Here is a 17652-nt window from a genome sequence, read left to right as displayed (position 1 = left end):
ACGGCAGTCAGCGGAAGAGGAAGACGGCGGCGCGTAAACCTAGCGGTGCCTATGAGGGCGTCGATACGGTACACAAGCAACAACCGCTCCGCATCGTGCAAACGGCGCACCGCGTTAGAGGAAGGCTTCGGTGCCGCAGGGGATGCTGCCGTTGCTGCTCCATGTGTCGGGCCCTTGTTCCGGACGATGGAGAGCTTGCTCGCGCGGCTCCAATGGGTTAAACAGCAGCGCGCGCTTCGTCGCGTAGCTACTGCAGTCAGGTGGGCGGGTTTTATAAGTCCCCGGCAGTGCACCGAGGAACGGCGCAGCTCGGTAGCCTCCTCGCCAGAGGAGGACGACTACCGACGACGATGCCGTTTAGGCGGTAATCGTCCGGCCCTAACTTGCCCGCGAGCTGTCCATTATCGTTATTATCTTTTCGCCTCGGCTTGCATGTCTGTCTTTCTCCTCGCGTGCACTGTGTGCTCTGTCCGGCTGCCGTCGATACGGGGCCAAGGCCCCCAGACAGGGCAGCTAGAAGCAGAGCGCCCCCTTCCAGCCGCCTGTCGCATAATAGGAACGTTCGCTTATTGTGGCCGGTTACCGAGCGCGCAGATAGATTTGTAAACGCGAAGACACGGTGGACGATTGTTGTGTGTGTGAAATAGTCTGCGAAACTGACTTCTCATTCTTCTTACTCGTCGCGTCCACTTCTTCCTCGGACAGCCCTGTTGAAGGAGCGCAGCATTACCGAGGCCTACATTGTGCTGCCAAGATAGCGGAAGGACCATATTGTCTACCCTGTACCGTCCGCCGTGTGCGTTTGAAGGCAAATAATCTGCCTCGTTGGCGGGGATCTCCCTCCGACTAGCCGATGTCATCAGCTCGCGCGGGACTATAGGATGAGTGACCCGCTTTCGAATCCATTCTGTCTTACACCACGACGTCTCTGCGCACAAGGCCCGTTTTGTTGCACCCGGAGCCTCTCCCTGCGTTCCAGAGAGGACAGGGACCTCTATGTCACTGTCATAACTTGTTTAGTAATAAAATAATAACAATAATAATAGCAAATGAAGGAGACTTGCTAACAGCGCTTAACTATATACGCAGTTTGGCACGGGTTCTTTCCCCCGCTCATTCGTTTTACCTGCTTTTGGCTTCAGGCTCGTTACCGGTGTCACTCTGTAACCCTCAACGGCGGGAATGCCCGATGGCTTGGCTGTGCATTCGTGAAGCAGCCTCGTCTTCCAAATAATGCATCTAGTAACGGATGTGTCCGAACAGTCATTAACCCTCGTGTTCCATTTGGCGTCCATTTTTAGAATGGCAGGGCCGGCGCCAATGATGTCAGGTATCCGCTATTCATTTATTCATCGCGGCCGCGAGTCATTGTTGCTCATCCCTCTCCCTCCTTCCTCATCTGGAACTGCTAAATGCCGCCCTTGTTCTTTTGTCCTATGCACCAAGTCGTGTTCCGCGTAATGCTGTTGTCCCACGGCAGGGGCACACCTGGTAAAAGTCCATCCTAATGACTGAGCTCTTTCAGCGCGGAAAAACATGTTTGCCTCCGCTGTGGAATACCGGTGAGCGGTGAGCAGCTCTGTCCACGTGCCTCCGGTTTGTCTCACTGTAACGAAGCCGCCGGAGAACGCTGATGAGGTGGTGTTATGGAGGGGGAAGGGAGGGCATGTATATTGTAACCGTCTTTTCCCCACTAAATAGTGCCTACTAGCCCTCGAAAAAAAATAGTAATAAAAATGACATTTGTGACATGTGACTTTGCAATTGTTAACTAAACAACCAATGCTTTTTGCCGGCTACCCTATAGAAGGAGGGCATGATCACCATAAAGAATAAGTGGCGGAAGGTATCGTTACTAAATACTTGTGCACTATTTCTCACAACACCCCGAACTAAAGCCCTCATGAGTGATAAGTGGCACCATCGCCTAGAAACTACAAATTAGACAATTAGCTTTTGCGCTGGCACCGAAAATGGCGCGGGAACACTTGAGAGAAATTGCTCAATGCAAAGTTAGAGCGATAGACGACAGGAGTAGGAAGCAGATCATACCACCCCCCCCCCCCCCCCCCCCCCCATGAAAAATAATATATATATATATATATATATATATATATATATATATATATATATATATATATATATATATATATATATATATATATATATACGGGCGGTAGGAGACTGGATGCAAAGCCTGGGAGTTAAGCGACCCTGAGCAGCGTTAGTGCTGTGGTCGATGACTTATGCGACAGAAGACTAACCGTCGCTAGTTAAAGTTAGGCGCCAGGATTGTGCGAGAGTAGCATTCCCCAGCGAACAGCTGCTGTCGCCGCTGACCCGAGAACAGGCCCCTCGACGACTGAGAGCAGCTTGTTCGGTGCCGCGTGTCCTTTGTGCTTAGCTCCAGTGTAGTAAAGTATGGCTGAGCAGAGGCTAACATAAATGCGCATTGTGTTGCGGCGATGAGCCCTCCGCACGCCTTTCCCTAGAGCCCAGATGACGCGCCCACAGCTGCAGAGTTTTGCTGCGCGGAGCTTTTTCCTTAAGGCGACTCAGAGCTTAGTCGATCTCGTAGTTACCATTATACAAAAGACCGCAAGTGGGCCATTACGTTTTGAAAAGGAAAAAAGCTTGAGAAAGAGGGCGACTCATTGCGTTATTCGCTACACTCAGAAAGTAAAGAAATGGAAAACAGGCAGAGAAGAGATGAAACCTCTGCATCTAATTTATTCGTAGTCTTAACGCATTGGCTGACGTATGGGAAACTAGCAATGACGTACATTGTTGAGAATAGGCGTAAGCTTAACCAAAGAACCACATCCTTCGGTTTTATTTTTTTTTTATCTCACTAAAGCAAAGACTAAAGGAGTATGCAACACTTTTTGAGGGGCGCCTTCAGCTGCTTCTGTGCTATTACGGTTGGCGCCATATTTTGGTAACTTCGAAAAATATCAGTAAACAGAGTTTACCTTCCAAAAACGAAAGTGGAAAGAAAAAGGCAGAGCACATCTGTCTTTTCACCTCTGCTTCAAATTTTTTCCCGCCACTTTATTTCCACCTGTATAGGTCCCTTGCTTTTCTTGACATATCTTCCAGAGTTCTATTAGGTTCTTTTTTTTGCGTTCGCTCCAGCTTGAGCAACCGATGCACCTACGCGGGCGGGCGAGTTTGGGAACATGCGCGCACAAATCAGGCGAACGTCGATCGACAAATCGCGTCATAAGTCTCATTCCTTGGGACCTGACGAAAGATCGAAGAGCGGCGGATAGTGGCGGGCCCTACGGTAATTGGACGGTCTCCGTGCGCATATCGCCATGTCCTTGCCATTTTGCGTGAGCGCGTGATGCGGCCGCAGGGCTGCGTGCAATTATACGACCCTCCGCTAGGAGTCGCCTATAACCACGCCACTGCGGTATCTTAATCCCAACGGAATACGCCGGGTCACGGAGTCCCCGCGGGTTGGAAGCTGAGCCGCACGCCCTATCATGTATCCTGCGCTGAACTCTGTGAGAACGGGAACGCTTGTGGCACGCCTGCTTGCAACAAGGCGCCGAGGGCCGACTGATTCACTCGTACCGCCAATTCGTTCCTCATCCGTCATGGCTCGTAATGACGAGGTGAGGTTAATGCCATCTAACCGGCAGCCGGCGCAGCGTTGAGAAAGTTGGAATCGGAGTACATTTATCGTATTGGTCGAGTTCAAAAAGATATGCCCACATAAAGGAAAATTTCTGAGTGGTTGACATTAGTGAGCATACCAGTCATGGCAGCTAAATGTACAACTATAATGGCGGGCTGATCATTAACTGCTCTTTTGCAGGGTACCTCTCCACTGGCGGATGCCAGCGCTAATTTTGATACTAAAATGCCTCGCCTCATTCGATTGCACTTCAATCATCGCCATTGTTTTGCTTCGGGAAAGCGTGAAGCTCCTTTATTATTATTTTTTTTTTCAAGTCGCTACTCGATCCTCCAATCGTATATGCTTCCAAAGGTGCGGCTCGGAATAGTGTAATGGATATAACGTATATTAAACATCGCTCCCGCCGTTGAGAATCGCGGAGCGCAGTGAGCCGGTATCGACGCCGATAACAAAACGTTTAGGCAAAGTCAGCGCAGTTCGCAATCGTGAGGCTCACCTCGGCTTCGCACGTTTGTAATCGCGAAATTTCTTTCACGTGGCAGCTCGGTAGCACGTTCTTGAGCGATCGCGGTGTGGCTCCTTCAACGTGTAGGCCCATTTAAGAGCGATCCATCAGGCGCAGTTAGAGCGGCAATACAATGCACGCTTTCCCGTGCGTGAGCCTAAGTAAGGCTGATCCTGTGCTACGCGCAACTGTGCTATACGTAACGACGTGATATGAATGTTAAAAGGCAAATAATAATGTTGATGGTGATGAGGCAAGACCGAGCCTTGCGGGACGTGTAAGTGCGCACTGCTCGAGTTGCGTATAGAGCACGGGTAGCGAAGTTTATACGAGGCATGGATGACCGCACATTTAGAATAATTGCTAAAAATCACTACTACTGCAAGTGATCTGCGGTGTTTTTTAGCGCATGGAAGGAGGCTTACGAACGTCGTGGTGTTCATCTTCGAATAAAACTTCATAGACTAAAATTGTTTCAGCTCATGCGTGCAAACGCCATGTATTGCGTCTGAAGCGAATCGACCATCTGTACGAGGCAAGCAGTAAGGGCTTATTACGGCTATTGCATGATGGAGTATAATTTCATGCATCCTTTTGGGCCGAGAGCTGTGAACATCATCGCCGGAAAACTGCTACACTACAGTCTTCTTTCGGCTAAACGTCCTGCGCTATCTATTTCTTCTTTTTAGTCAAAGTAAAGAGCGTTGGCTTAGGAGTCGGGCAGTTATAGGTCTGATGCGGAGCCACAACGCCTGAAGCGCTTCAGTTTTTCATGCGCTTTTTTTTTTTTTGTGTGTGTGTGTGTCAAAGCTCGTAAGCATGTCGGCACGAACTTACTGATATGCCAGCAAACGGGAAAGGTCGAAATGCATTTTTTAACAGTTGCGATGACCATGCTAATAGAGGGATGAAAAAAAAAATGCTTCAGAGAAGCGTCGCCGTCCCTGTAGGTAAATTACGGAAGCCATCGTTCGTCATACATCGTGTTCCTGTCACTACGGGACGTCGACCGCAAGGAGAAAATGGACGAAGAACCACGTTACACGGTTCGCAGCTGAGTGGACAACACCAGCCAAGGGTACCCAGTACTCCTGCCTTGTTGCTGGCATTTCGCTCATTACAATTTGCTGCAGCTGGCCGCGTCCTTCTTTTCCAAGGCATTGCCCGCGAGTACAGTTAGCAGTGGGAATACCGTCGAGTGATCCCGCCCCCGACGTGACAAGGACTCGACGACTTATCTGACTCAGTCCTTGAATATCTGTCCAATTTGAGACAAGCAACGACATCGCCGGTATGTTTACGAGTGTGTATGGCCGTTGCTGTTAGCTTATTTGAGAAGCGACTGCCGTCACTACGCAACCTTTCCTCTACATATGCTTCGGAACCCTGACATGCCGAGGACATAGCTCGCGTCGAATGCTTTCTTTCTTTACTGTATCTCTTTCCTTCTCTTTTACAGCTCTTCTTTCGTGTCCAGCTTTGCTAGCTCGAGTCAATGCAGCGCTGTCAATCTTTTATACACGGTCTGCCCATTTTTACTTTAGTTTTGCCATTTGCACGAACGTCGTGCGTTAGGAAAATTTAATGAAGTGTTAAAAACACGCAGATTTCTACATCACAAAGTATCAGTGCCCTTCAGTGCATTGCCTCCTGTTGCTGTGCGTAAGAGAAAATAATTCGCCGCGGTTTTTAAAGGCTGTTGATGTGGGGCTGTTTATTGATCCAATAGGCGTCTATAGACGCTATAGACATTTCGCTCATTACACTTTTCTGTCTATAGGCGTATATAGACGCCTATCGTTAGGCAACTTATAAATCTCATAACGATGTTCCATTTCAACGACGTTTTCACTCTTCAGGATTGTAAATAACGTATGCACAGGCAACAGCTACAGATTGTCTACATACTTCCTCATTTATAAAGTGCCGCTTATTTGCAGGGAGAGCGCAAAAGGGGGGGGGGGGGGGTAACTCTAACATCTGTCAAAAACCATGATATTCGTTCAGCTTGTTTTCAATCCTGTTCGCCTAAATTTGTCGGCATCCTTCTATTCTGCCCTTACACCTTTCAGGCTAAGCCCTCAGCTACTGAACCGTTCACACCAAAACCTCTGACGTGTGCATCTCTTTTTCATAAAATGAGGCTCCATTTTTTCAGAGAGTTCAGACACAGATGCTTCAGCACGTTGAAGTATATTTCAGAGTTATGTCGTATCCGTTTCGCAGATGGTGTGGAAGTCTCCGTCAAGCTTCTCTCTCTTGAAACTCGCCGTCAGAATCATTAGAAGCGTTCAATACTTACGTGTCTATGATGTCTAATATACGTGTTCAGTCATCAGGACAGTATAAAGGTGGCTATGGGACAGTTAAACGCTACATTACAAAGCAGGCGTAACCAGGGCTTCTGGATGCAAGACACTGAGAGCTTCGCTAGCTCGAAGAAAGTAATGGAACTTATAGAAATGCACGTATACTTGCCGCAATCGCTTATCTTGTGTTCAAGAAGGAGCGACGTGAAATTGTCAATTAATTTCAATTTAAGAAACAAATTCATTTCCTGATGTTACATGCGATTTAAAACTTAATACAGGGATCATGCGTTCGAGGAAGCTTTGTAGGAAGAAACAAGGAAAGCCGTGGTTTTCAGCAATATTCGGTGCTCTATTATTAGTTGCTCATACCTGCGGTAAAGTTAGTTCAGATTGCTTCGATTGGTGCATGCTATTTTTATCCTCCGTGCTTTCATCGCGGTCGAGCTTCTGGTTACCGGAGTTACCTTTCGACGAGAGCACGAACCCTTGCGTGTCTCTGCGGAGTACGACCTAGATCGGACGTGGTGGGCTTTCTCCAAGCTACCACCGGTGACACATGGAGCAGCTGCAATATTGCGAACTCCCTGCCCCTTTACGTGCAGAGCTCGTCGTCGCCTGGCTCACTGCCAGCTGAGATGAGACGCTCTCCACCACTCACTCGCGATGCCGGCCTGACCGCGAAGTAATGTGTGAGGCACGGCACAAGTAGCAGATAGTGATTGGTATCGCGTAAGACGCCAACTGTCGTGACTGTATCGACGGATAAAACTGTCCGTCTTATACTTGTGATACACGGTGCGGAAGGAAGGCGGGCGATTGAAGAGATTCTATGCATCTGTCCTCTGACTAGTTTCGTTTGGAATCGGTATCGTTTCAGAGCGATGCATTCCAGGGGGAGAGCTTCAACGCCGTGAAAACGCCACGTGTTATATACGTTCACAGCACAACCAAGGAGACATGATCTACATACGTGTACTGTTCGTTGTTTTTGCGTGTTGTGCAGCTTTTTCAGTGACATGTTAAATGAGTTTTCCGTAGAGCCTAAATAATCTTACGAAGAAGTGTACATTCATTATCCGTCTTGTAAAAAAAAAAATGAAAAGTCATTTTTGTTTTTTCATTGTAGCAATACTAAGTAAACGAATGAAGATATAATTTCCCCGGTTGTGAGACCTCGTTAGTAATTTTTGGTCTTGTCATTCTAATGATGGTATGGTACATGAGGTTTTTTTAATATCCCAAAGTCACACTTGACTATGTGGGATGCCAAAGTGGAGGGAAGTAGAATAACTTCGACCGCCTGACCACCTGGGGATCCTTAACGTGCACTGACATCATCGCAGCGTAGTAGGGCGCGCTGTGTTTCACCTCCATAAAAACGCGGATCGCCGCGACCTGGTTCGAACCCACGTCCTGAGATTCACCAGTCCAGCACCGTGACCATTGAGCCACTGTAGCGGGATCGTGAGCCTAATTAGATCGAAGAAAAACAAACAAACAAACGTCTCCGTGCTAGGATTTATTTCCATTGAAACATCCGCGTGAGTCTCGAAGCCCCAAGCTGTGAGAGACTTCGGGGCCCGCATGTTGTTGTTGTTGTTTTTTTTTTTTTTTTTTTTTTGCTTTTTTCTCAAAGGGCAGCGCCTCCTGTGCCAATTGGTCCGCAGCTGTCGCATTTCACGCCCGCACCGTAATGAAAATGGCAAAGCTCAGTCAACGGTTGTAGCCTTCTAAGCGAATGAATGAATAATCGCGCTACTTCTTCGGCCCGATAACCCTTGCGGGAAGCAGGCGCCATTAATCTCTCAGTCACGACGGTATTGAGGACGCGACACAGTGGACGTCGTCAGAGCAAACGCGTCCGCGACCGGCTAAATTCGTACGACCAACAGACGCACGCTAGTGTACACTGCCAGACAGAAGCCGCTGCTCCATCAATCCTTCACGTTGCGTGGGTGCGCCCCCCCAAAACATGACTTCCGTTCAACATGAGCTGCGCTGTTGCGGTGACAATTTCCCTGCAAATAGCGTAGGTAATCTCCAACGTTAATTACATCATCGATGGCTTAGATTGCACTGCTTGAAGGGGCAAAAAAAGAAAAGGAAGTATAAGGCATAAAAAATAATTCTAATAAATTAATAAACGAGACAAAAAGAAAAAGTATAATGCATAAAGAAAATAATATTACTACTAAATATAAAATCCACATTACAGGGCCTGCCTACTGCAGTCTGTATAATCTGCAACTCAATTTCGGCTCAAATTCTGTCTTTCTTTCTTTCTTTCTTTCTTTCTTTCTTTCTTTCTTTCTTTCTTTCTTTCTTTCTTTCTTTCTTTCTTTCTTTCTTTCTTTCTTTCTTTCTTTCTTTCTTTCTTTCTTTCTTTCTTTCTTTCTTTCTTTCTTTCTTTCTTTCTTTCTTTCTTTCTTTCTTTCTTTCTTTCTTTCTTTCTTCAAACCTCGAGGTGTCGCTGACCTTAATTGAGAAACGGGACGCTGCCATGGGCTCGTCACAGTTTGTTTCTGTTTGTGCCTCTAATGACCCCTTGTTTCCTTTATTTTCGTAATGCTCAGAGTGCTCTGTAGGTGCGCCTTGACGCATGATCACGCCTCCACCCCGACCGCGCCCCTCTCATGGCACAGGCGAAACAGAACAAAAAATTAAGAAAAAGAAGTCGCGAGAATGTCTCGTAAGGGAGATGGCGAATCTTTTCCCCCCAGAGATAAGACGCACGGCTTTCGCACTGCACGCTTCAACACAATCGCCCGTATGCGCTGCAGCAAATTGATGATCGCTTGTCCACAGTTTGATTTATCGAACAGCGCCGCCGTTTGGCGCCTGCGGGAAGCCGCAAGGAGTTCGGCGCAAGGCGCAGCTGATGGAATAATCTCGTCCCCGTGCGGCTTATGTTCCTGTTTGTTTTTTCTTTAATTGTTTCTTAAAACGCTTAAGAGGGAACTGGGCTTATAAGGCGAGATAGCGCTTGATAAAGTATCGGCTAGCCGCATACAATATTATTCGCGAAAATCAGAACTTTGGTCAAGAAACAAGAGCACTTGATCCTCCGGGGAAAGTGTTAGAACAACCAAGGGTGCAGGAGTATAGTGGAAAGTAATGAAGACATGCCCTAAATTGACGGGGAGCAGCTGCTGAACTTTAAATACGAAGAATGCAGTAAAAAAGGAAATGACGAATTCTGTGCTAATTTTCTTTTCTTTTATTTATTTTTTTTTTCAAGGTGAAAACCTTTCTAGGCTCATGGAACAATATTCGCGCGCGAGAGTTGTGCGCTTGTGCGCGAGGTCTGTCAACGCCTCCAATTATTATTTGTTGGATCTGTGCGCGAGATTCCGCGAGATGTGTTCCGCTTATCTAGCGTTCCTGCCATCTACAATTCCACACTTCAACACGCGCCAAGGAACGCCACGCGACAGGAGCAAAGAGGAGGAGAAGGAGGAAACAACTTTATTTAAAGCATTACTAAGCATCAAGAATGTCGGGCCAGGGTCACCAAGGCCAACTGATCTTTCAGCTGGTCAGAGGCTAACCAAGCCCGCCACATTGGGGGAGGAGGGTGTGGAAAGTGGGGTGATCGAATTGCGACAGAGCATGAAAGCATGCAATGCTCAAGTTTGCATAGTGTTCATAACAATTTGGGCATGCGGGGGGATGTTTAGGAATGATCAGTAAAGGAATGATTGGTATACGAATGATCGAGCAGGAGCAAGAAGTGTATTTAGTTGTATGCGTCTAAGAATGCGTATTTGCGCGGTAGTGAGAGATTTATCAGGAAGAGGAAGTGTATGAAGAGTTTCTCTCTCTAATGTTGTCATAGTGAATATTTATTTCTTTTTTGTAGTGAAGAGTAGCCTCCCACATGGGTGGATAAGGCCAGGGAACCCCAGCCGCCCGTGTACTATCCAAACACCTGTAAACCAATTATAATTATATATATAGCACTGCAACGAACGCCGATAAGAGGCAAAGGATGAGAGGGATTGGAGAGGAAGGGTAGGCTTTCGCTATTCTCCTCTTAAGGGACACCTAAGAAACACTAATTTTGTTCTCATTGTGGGCTCTTTTTTTTTTCTCTCTCTCTCTCTCTTGTGGTTATCATCACGCATGAAAACTACAGCAGAACTTCTCTGAATCCATTGGCTTTATTTTCCTTTTTTTTTTTTTTTTGCGTCGTCCATTTTTTTTTCTTCCGTAATTGGCGTGTTGTGCAAGCTCACGAGTCTCACAATAGAAGAAATGAAAAGCAACCACTATGCCAGGTTTTTTACCGCCTGACCTAGATCGTAAAGAGCGTCGTTCGTGTCTAAGAGTCGTAAAATCTGTCGTCTCCTTGGGGCCCATCTGTCGGAGTTAAAAAGGAATGACGGAGCTCTCCCTTTAGAAACTGTAGGAACATTCTGACTCGCCATTTTCTGAACGTTGCAGCGATTTAAGACACGTATAGTAAGGAACATTTGCCACGATATTCTTAAATGCACCGCACTGACTGCGTTGTATTGGTTCTACGTTGTGATATATTCTACGGGTGCCGAGAGAAAGGCAGTAGAGCATAGGGGCTAATTAAGAGGCGGCTGACAACCCAAGATTTCCGTCGTAGTTCGTGCGTCGTCGCTTGCGCGCAGCGGACCGTTCTCGATCTGCGCTCTACGACGTATTCGGGTCGGAACCATTATAGGTTGAACGTAGCACTCTTGTTCGCGCAATTCCAAATTCACGTAATATTACACCTGTTTTGCGGAACAACGAAACCGCGGTGGCTTTGCGACGAGATCAAATAAATAGCCGGTCAGAAAGTAGGGCTCGCCTGTGACACTAGATTTCAGCGTTTTTACACGGATAGTGTAGTAAAGCTGGCCGTGATTCCAAATCTTTATCGGAGGGTGTAAGAAACTAATTTTATTTAGTGTTTTTTTTTTTGTGTGTGTGTGTGTGTGTGTGTGTGTGTGTGTGTGTGTGTGTGTGTGTGTGTGTGTGTGTGTGTGTGTGTGTGTGTGTGTGTGTGTGTGTGTGTGCGTGCGTGCGTGCGTGCGTGTGTGTGTGTGTGTGTGTGTGCGTGCGTGCGTGCGTGTGTGTGTGTGTGTGTGTGTGTGTGAGAGAGAGAGAGAGATAGAGAGAGAGAAAAGAAACGGCGACAGAAGGAGTAAAGAACTAAAGAGACGAATCCCGTTCATAATACGAAATATATGGGATCTCTTCGTAAACAAAAGATGAAAAGGTGGCACAACGCTAATTCCGGTGGAACATATTCCCCAGTTTCTCATTTTCACAATTCACTGTGATTGTCACAATTCGGCTTTCCCTTCGGCAGGGGCTTGCAGGGTTCTAAACATAGTACGTAGTTGCAGCGGCTGCCGTTTGTCATGGGCAAAATGCACACAAGAAAATTGAAAGCCTGTACAATAACATTTCATTCTGCGTTCAACAGAAGCCACCGGGTTCCGGCAACTCGTACGCGTCTGGTACTGTGTCCGTTGAGAACCACACCACATCATTACGCGCTGAGTCCCCAGTCCAAGAGTGCTAAAAGTATAAAACGATGTTCAAATAGTGTCCGGTTGGCCACACTCTGAAATTAGATCAGCACAGACTCAATTAGAATGTGGGTTCTTCCACGCATGTTCCAGCGTCGTCCTTTGAGACGAGACAGTGAGTAATAGAACAACTGACTGCTCTTTTAGGGCCTAGGCGCTCATTGCAATATTTTCTCCTTCATGAGCTCTCCTATTAGGAGAAGGAGGTGACTGGAGGAATACATAGTTCCTTTTCCAAAGCAGCAGACGTTGCATCACGTCGACTCGTGCCCGCGAATCCTTGCGTAAGACATTTAGCGTTTGGTTTCCCTGTTATTATTTCATGCTTTATTCGCTTTTCATCGTCATGCAGAAGGAGGGTGCGATGCTTCAAGGTCAATCATGGACGGAGAGTAAGAATGGCGCGATTGCTCGTTAGGGGAGGAGCTCGTGGCGCAGACCGTTGGTCAAACGGAAACGGGCGCTTTCGGAGACTCCTCCGGCTAAGGAAGAGAGCGCGCTGGAGCGTGCTCCTTCGCCCGGCCAAGCCGCGATGCGTGTCGCCCCGATGGTCAGATCGGAAAAGATTTCCGCGTCCAGACGAAGGAGCGTTTCCTACACAGCATCGTATTGCGGTGAGTTGGCTCGCTTCAAAGTAAATTCACGGCACTCGTTTCGTTACTGTATATTAGGCTTCTCTCTTTGCGACTGCAGTACGTTAACGTAGGAATCGTAACAATGAAATTTGTAAAGAAAAAGCGGGGTCATCTAATTTTTGCTTTAATTGAGTTAAAGTATTTTGCGATTTGCCGGCAATAGCTCTTCCCATGTGTTTACCGCCTGGAAGCTGAAAGTGTATAAGCGCTTAATTTGCAGTGTATATGCACAAACTGAACCGATTAAACGAGAAGGGTCACTGTTTATTAGCGCCTTTATACTAACGTTAACCTGCGCTCATAGTGATTCAGCAAGATCGGTCGCACATATAGCGTCAGTGCGAGTGCAGGTAATTAACACGCTGCGGGGGCGACGGTTGGAAGACGTTAACGAAAATTTTCGCATAACATTCATATTTATACGAGCTTTTGCAGCTTTGGACAATATAGCAAGGTTTTTTTTTTCGTTCGTTCTGTTTTTTCTGTAAAGAGCCTTCAGTCACGAAAAAATGACTAAACATCTGTCGAGCAGGCACAGATAACGCCAATAGAAGCACGCATAGTTTACATATCGATATTTAATTTGTGTCCCAACCGGTACACTACCGATTGCTATACCACGCACGCGCCCCAGAGCGAAAACTATTTTTGCGCCACTTCGAGCATGATGCGAGTGCAACGAAAACAAAAATGACGAAGAGGTGTCGAATTGTCACTTTAAAGAAAATGTTGAGGTTGACCACTCACCACTAGGACGAAAGTCCCCAAGAGTTCGCCGAGGACTTCCCGGACGACGGTATTCTTGATCTTTATGCTTTCCAACATCGTGGATGCGACTCCTCAGACGGCGGCGCGCACTTCACAACGCAGACGATGCGATGAAAGGGCAAGGGGTCTGCGAAAACCAACAAAACGAAGCAGCCGCTCGACAAGGCGTCGAATGCGAGCTCGTTCGGCTTCTCGAAAGAGCTCTCTGAAGTCAGACTAGATGGCAAGTGAAGTAGCAGCCTCCCTCTTCTAGTGCGAATTACAATGATACGAGATCCTCGTCGATAAGCGATTAAACGAGAACTGAGATAAAGGCGATCAACGTCGCCCAGTCGCGACGCGAACCCGTCGTGAGAGGTGTAATCTCGATTTGCCGGCGTCGTCTGCAACTGGTTTCGTTTTTGTATCGCAGCGCCGCAACTCAAGAGCGCGCGGAAAGGAGGATCGCAGTCGTGTGATTGGGCCGCCAGAGGTTCCGTCACTCAGCGACGTAACGGCGCGGCGCGCGCGGGACTGCGTGCTCTCGAGCGCTCTGGCTGCGTTCGCAGCTGCTGCGCGGGATTCGGCGCACAGGCGGTGAAACCGCCTTGTACTGCGGTGAAACCACCTTGGCAGGAGATACTAAAGGCTGCCAGGAAAGTGCTAATTACTGAGATCCTGTCGCGCTCGCGCACTTAATTACCCTCATTTTAGCACCTCGGCGTTTTTCGCACATTAGTCGTAATGTGATCAGCAATTTCGTCATGTCAACTGCGACCATGATGGGGTCGTAGGCTGAGAATGCAGTGAGATAAGAGCTGCTCAACAAGCTTCCGGCCCCACGCCGAACGTAAAATGTGTTTCAGTACAGTCGATTGAGCTAGTTGTACCGCGTCTTAGAAGAAAATAAAAATATTTTAGACATAGTCGTCTGCATGCGCGGGCATACGTGGGATTTATAGCCATAGATAAGACATCACATTTTTTTTTTTCAGATACGTAAAAAAATCATTCATACAAACATCCCCATTCAAACGATCAATTTTATCTTTCACGCTGCTCATGATCGGCAAGTTCGGCTTTCTGAGTCACCACTTTTAATTTTGAAGCAGCCATGGGATATTGTAAGATGCAATTATCAACATGTTAATGTAAATGGCCTAATCTTATGATGCTTCTGAAGTTGGTGATGCTCTCACAAAGAGTAACTAAAGCTGCCATAGAAAACCAATACGGCGCGTTTTGGAAATGAGACAGAATTTGAAGATATACTGATAGTTATGGTGCACATTTACAATATGCGAAAAAAAAAATCGTTCCAAAGTACTATTCTAGAATTTGTCCAAAATTTCTAGTTATCAGAGACAACTTTGAAGTATTTAATGCATGCCTTTTATTGCAGCGATTTCAGGGTCACTGAACTGCCTCCCGTGATTAAAGACTCGCGTGTAACTGGTAGACGTGATATTTCGCAGGCTGGTTAGATATCAGGACCTTCAGAGTCTGAAATATTATTTAGTGTAAGCTGGAGGCACATATGCAGATTGTTCTTCCTTTAATATCAACTGTTATGCAACGTGCTTTGGATCAATGCTTGAAAGCACTTGTGCCGACCCTCTGTAGATAATACTTATCAATCGGTTAAAAAAATATTCAGTGCATATTAATGCGATTTGTCTTACGTCGCAATTTGAAAGGGGATATAGTCGAGAAAAAAAAACTACAGAACCATGTAAAAAATAAAATACGACTGAATATTCTGTAGTTGTGTCGTAAACGTCCGATTTTCCTGTAATTCTGTAGTAGTTTTCTGTAGTTCTGTAGTTTTCAGTTGTCGAGTTCTGTGGCACTTTTCTGTTGTAGCTACAGAAATCTGTGATGTTACTACAGAAAGAGCTGTTGTCACAACAGGTTTTCTGTAAAAAAACGCACAGAAAATCATCGTAACAACAGAAATTTGTCTGTAGGTTTTTTTTTTTTTTTTCGACTGATTGTTTGGCTTAGTCTGCGAGGATTAACGCCCTAAAGAGACTCAGGCTACGTGAGACACCGTAGTGAAGAACTCCGCAAATTTCAACCTCCTGTGGTTCTTTATCGTGCACTGTCATCACACAGAACACGGGCGTCTTGCTTTTCACCTCTATCGAAAAGTGGCCTCCGCGGCCGGGATTCGATCCCGCATCCTTGGGCACAGTAGTCGAGCGCCCTAACATGTGCACCATTGCAGCGGGGCAGATGCGACTTTTGTACAGAGAAGAAAAAAGAGGTTAGCTCGGGAAACAATTTCCTCCCTCCTTCTCCCCCCCCCCCCTCCCCCCCCCCCCCCAAAAAAAAAAAAGACTTGTAAGGTGTATATCTATATTTCTTGACAAAACAGGAATTAGCAAGCCAACGTACTTAGATACCCACCCCACGTGTCTCGCCGTACTGATCCGTATAATAACCATGATATACTACGCCAGATATAGCAAGCATGCCAACCATTTTTCTGTTTCTTCGCACCATCCAGGAATGAATCTACCTTTCAGAAAATCAAGTATGCAATGTCACTTCCAATGCGTATAGCTTACGGGGGCCTAATTTCTGGAAGTCTTGAAGCCGTAGGTAGCATAAGAGGGTTCTCGCAGACTTCCCACCCTCTCTGTCGATTATGACATTCCACGTCCGCCGCTAAGGATGACGGTGGCGCTGGTGAACGCTCTCGGGGTTCATTTACAGATAACATTAATACCCAAACAAGCAGAAGGATGGGCAGCCGTCGATGTAGCTCACAACTTGCAACCTTTCTGATGCACCGCCTTCAAAAAAGATGGGATTGGAGTTGCAATAACTAAACTTGCAGCTAAAGAGAAAGCAACACGATCGTGTATACATATTCCCCTAAAGCACTTTATATTTTGTGTTGTTAAAGATTTGTCAACAAAGAACTCCGAGGCCTCCAGCAAAGATTCACGAGGTCATCCTGCAAGCATTAATTTTCTCAGCAACTTTTCGCACCTTACTGCGAGAAATGAGCTTAAGTGAAGGGTGGCAACATAAAATAAGTAAGCAGGTTTCGGAGTTTTAAATGTCTGTTCCTCCTATTCCTTTATTCGTGACTACTTTTTCGTGCACAAAAAGAAGTAGTTATACCCTAAGCTGTGGTGATTTCGAACCTGTAATCGACGTGGGATTCTGACAACTGGTGTAGTTGGAGTGTCAGGCCGTGTGATAGGACAGGGGAATTCGTGGGGATATATGACGAGTGTGACAGGAGATTAGCTGTGAGGAATTTGGCGTGCAAAGAACGTGTTTGGGCTGATTTGACGATGACGATGGTTATTTATATATATATATATATATATATATATTTTTTTTTTTCAATCCATTACATGCTAGACAGCTGAGCTGGCGCTTATCAGATAACATTCCCAGACAGTAATGTGGCGCTTCAATTTTGTGGTGGTTGATAACGCTTGTTGTACCGCGGCGATTGAAGCATCTCCTATCTCAACACTTGTGTGAATACTCTCTTGTAACTTTGGCGCCAAAATACTCGCCAACAATGTGCATTCATATGACTTTGTTGGAGGCGAACGCGCATTGCAGTGGCTTATCTTCAAACACGAGACTGTAAGGGTATATTCAATTTTGTCGCAACTTCCTCGGAACGGACAGCTCTCTTTCTCGGAACGAACTCTTCCACAGCTACCGATTTAACCGAAGACACTGCACAGATCTTGTCTCCGGATCTTTTTCAGATAGAAATAGTCTATGGAACCTTCCTAGGAGACGAGAACAGCCAGCCTGTCTACCGGCTTCCCTGCCTCCTTACGAAAGGATCAGCCCGCGCAGCCCTCTGACGGCCGACTTTCATTGAGCGCGAAAAAGCAGCGCGATGTCACTTGCTCGCGAGCGCATGCTGCTCGTGTTTCGCCACTTGTCCGGGGCGAAGAAAATAGTCTGGACGTGCAGCAGGGCCTCTTCCGCGAAACTTCCTTCAGTCACGGCACCGGGCCAGCACAAGAAGCGAAATGGAAGGGAGGTGGAAGGGGTTCGCCGTGGAGCGAGCCACCCCAGCGGAAAGAAGCCGTGCCTGTGCGACGCGGTGCCTTTTGCGCGTCGAAAGCGGTTTCAAAACTGGGCTGCGTGTCCACGCTGAGTGGGGGGAATGAAAGAGAGCGTGCATTCGCTTTCGCTGTTGGAGATTATCGGGGTACCTTGCTTTTCCGTCGGTCTGCTTGCTCTTCGTAATGCTGTTAGTGTAACGACGTTAGTC

The 17652-nt window shown here is 46.8% G+C and overlaps 1 protein-coding gene across 8 annotated transcripts in view; it reads right to left on the bottom strand.

The window, feature by feature from the left end:
• LOC146199044 (aquaporin-7-like) overlaps positions 1-13814 on the bottom strand; it is an 85265-nt gene extending 71451 nt beyond the window's left edge. For 4 of the 8 annotated variants that reach the window (XM_084594528.1, XM_084594529.1, XM_084594524.1 and 1 more), the window contains exon 1: positions 13395-13814. In XM_084594528.1, the coding sequence (XP_084450654.1) occupies positions 13395-13472 (78 nt within the window). In that variant the 5' untranslated portion in view covers positions 13473-13814. The remainder of the gene's footprint in view (positions 1-13394) is intronic. The other 4 variants (XM_084594526.1, XM_084594527.1, XM_084594530.1 and 1 more) reach the window with 1 other exon arrangement.
• Positions 13815-17652: the final 3838 nt, after the last annotated feature.

Source organism: Amblyomma maculatum, chromosome 2, assembly GCF_055883805.1.
Source record: "Amblyomma maculatum isolate TAMU_Amacu chromosome 2, ASM5588380v1, whole genome shotgun sequence".
NCBI lineage: Eukaryota > Metazoa > Arthropoda > Arachnida > Ixodida > Ixodidae > Amblyomma > Amblyomma maculatum.
Note: the sequence above shows the minus strand (reverse complement) of the source record. Positions and strands in the feature narration are given on the sequence as shown.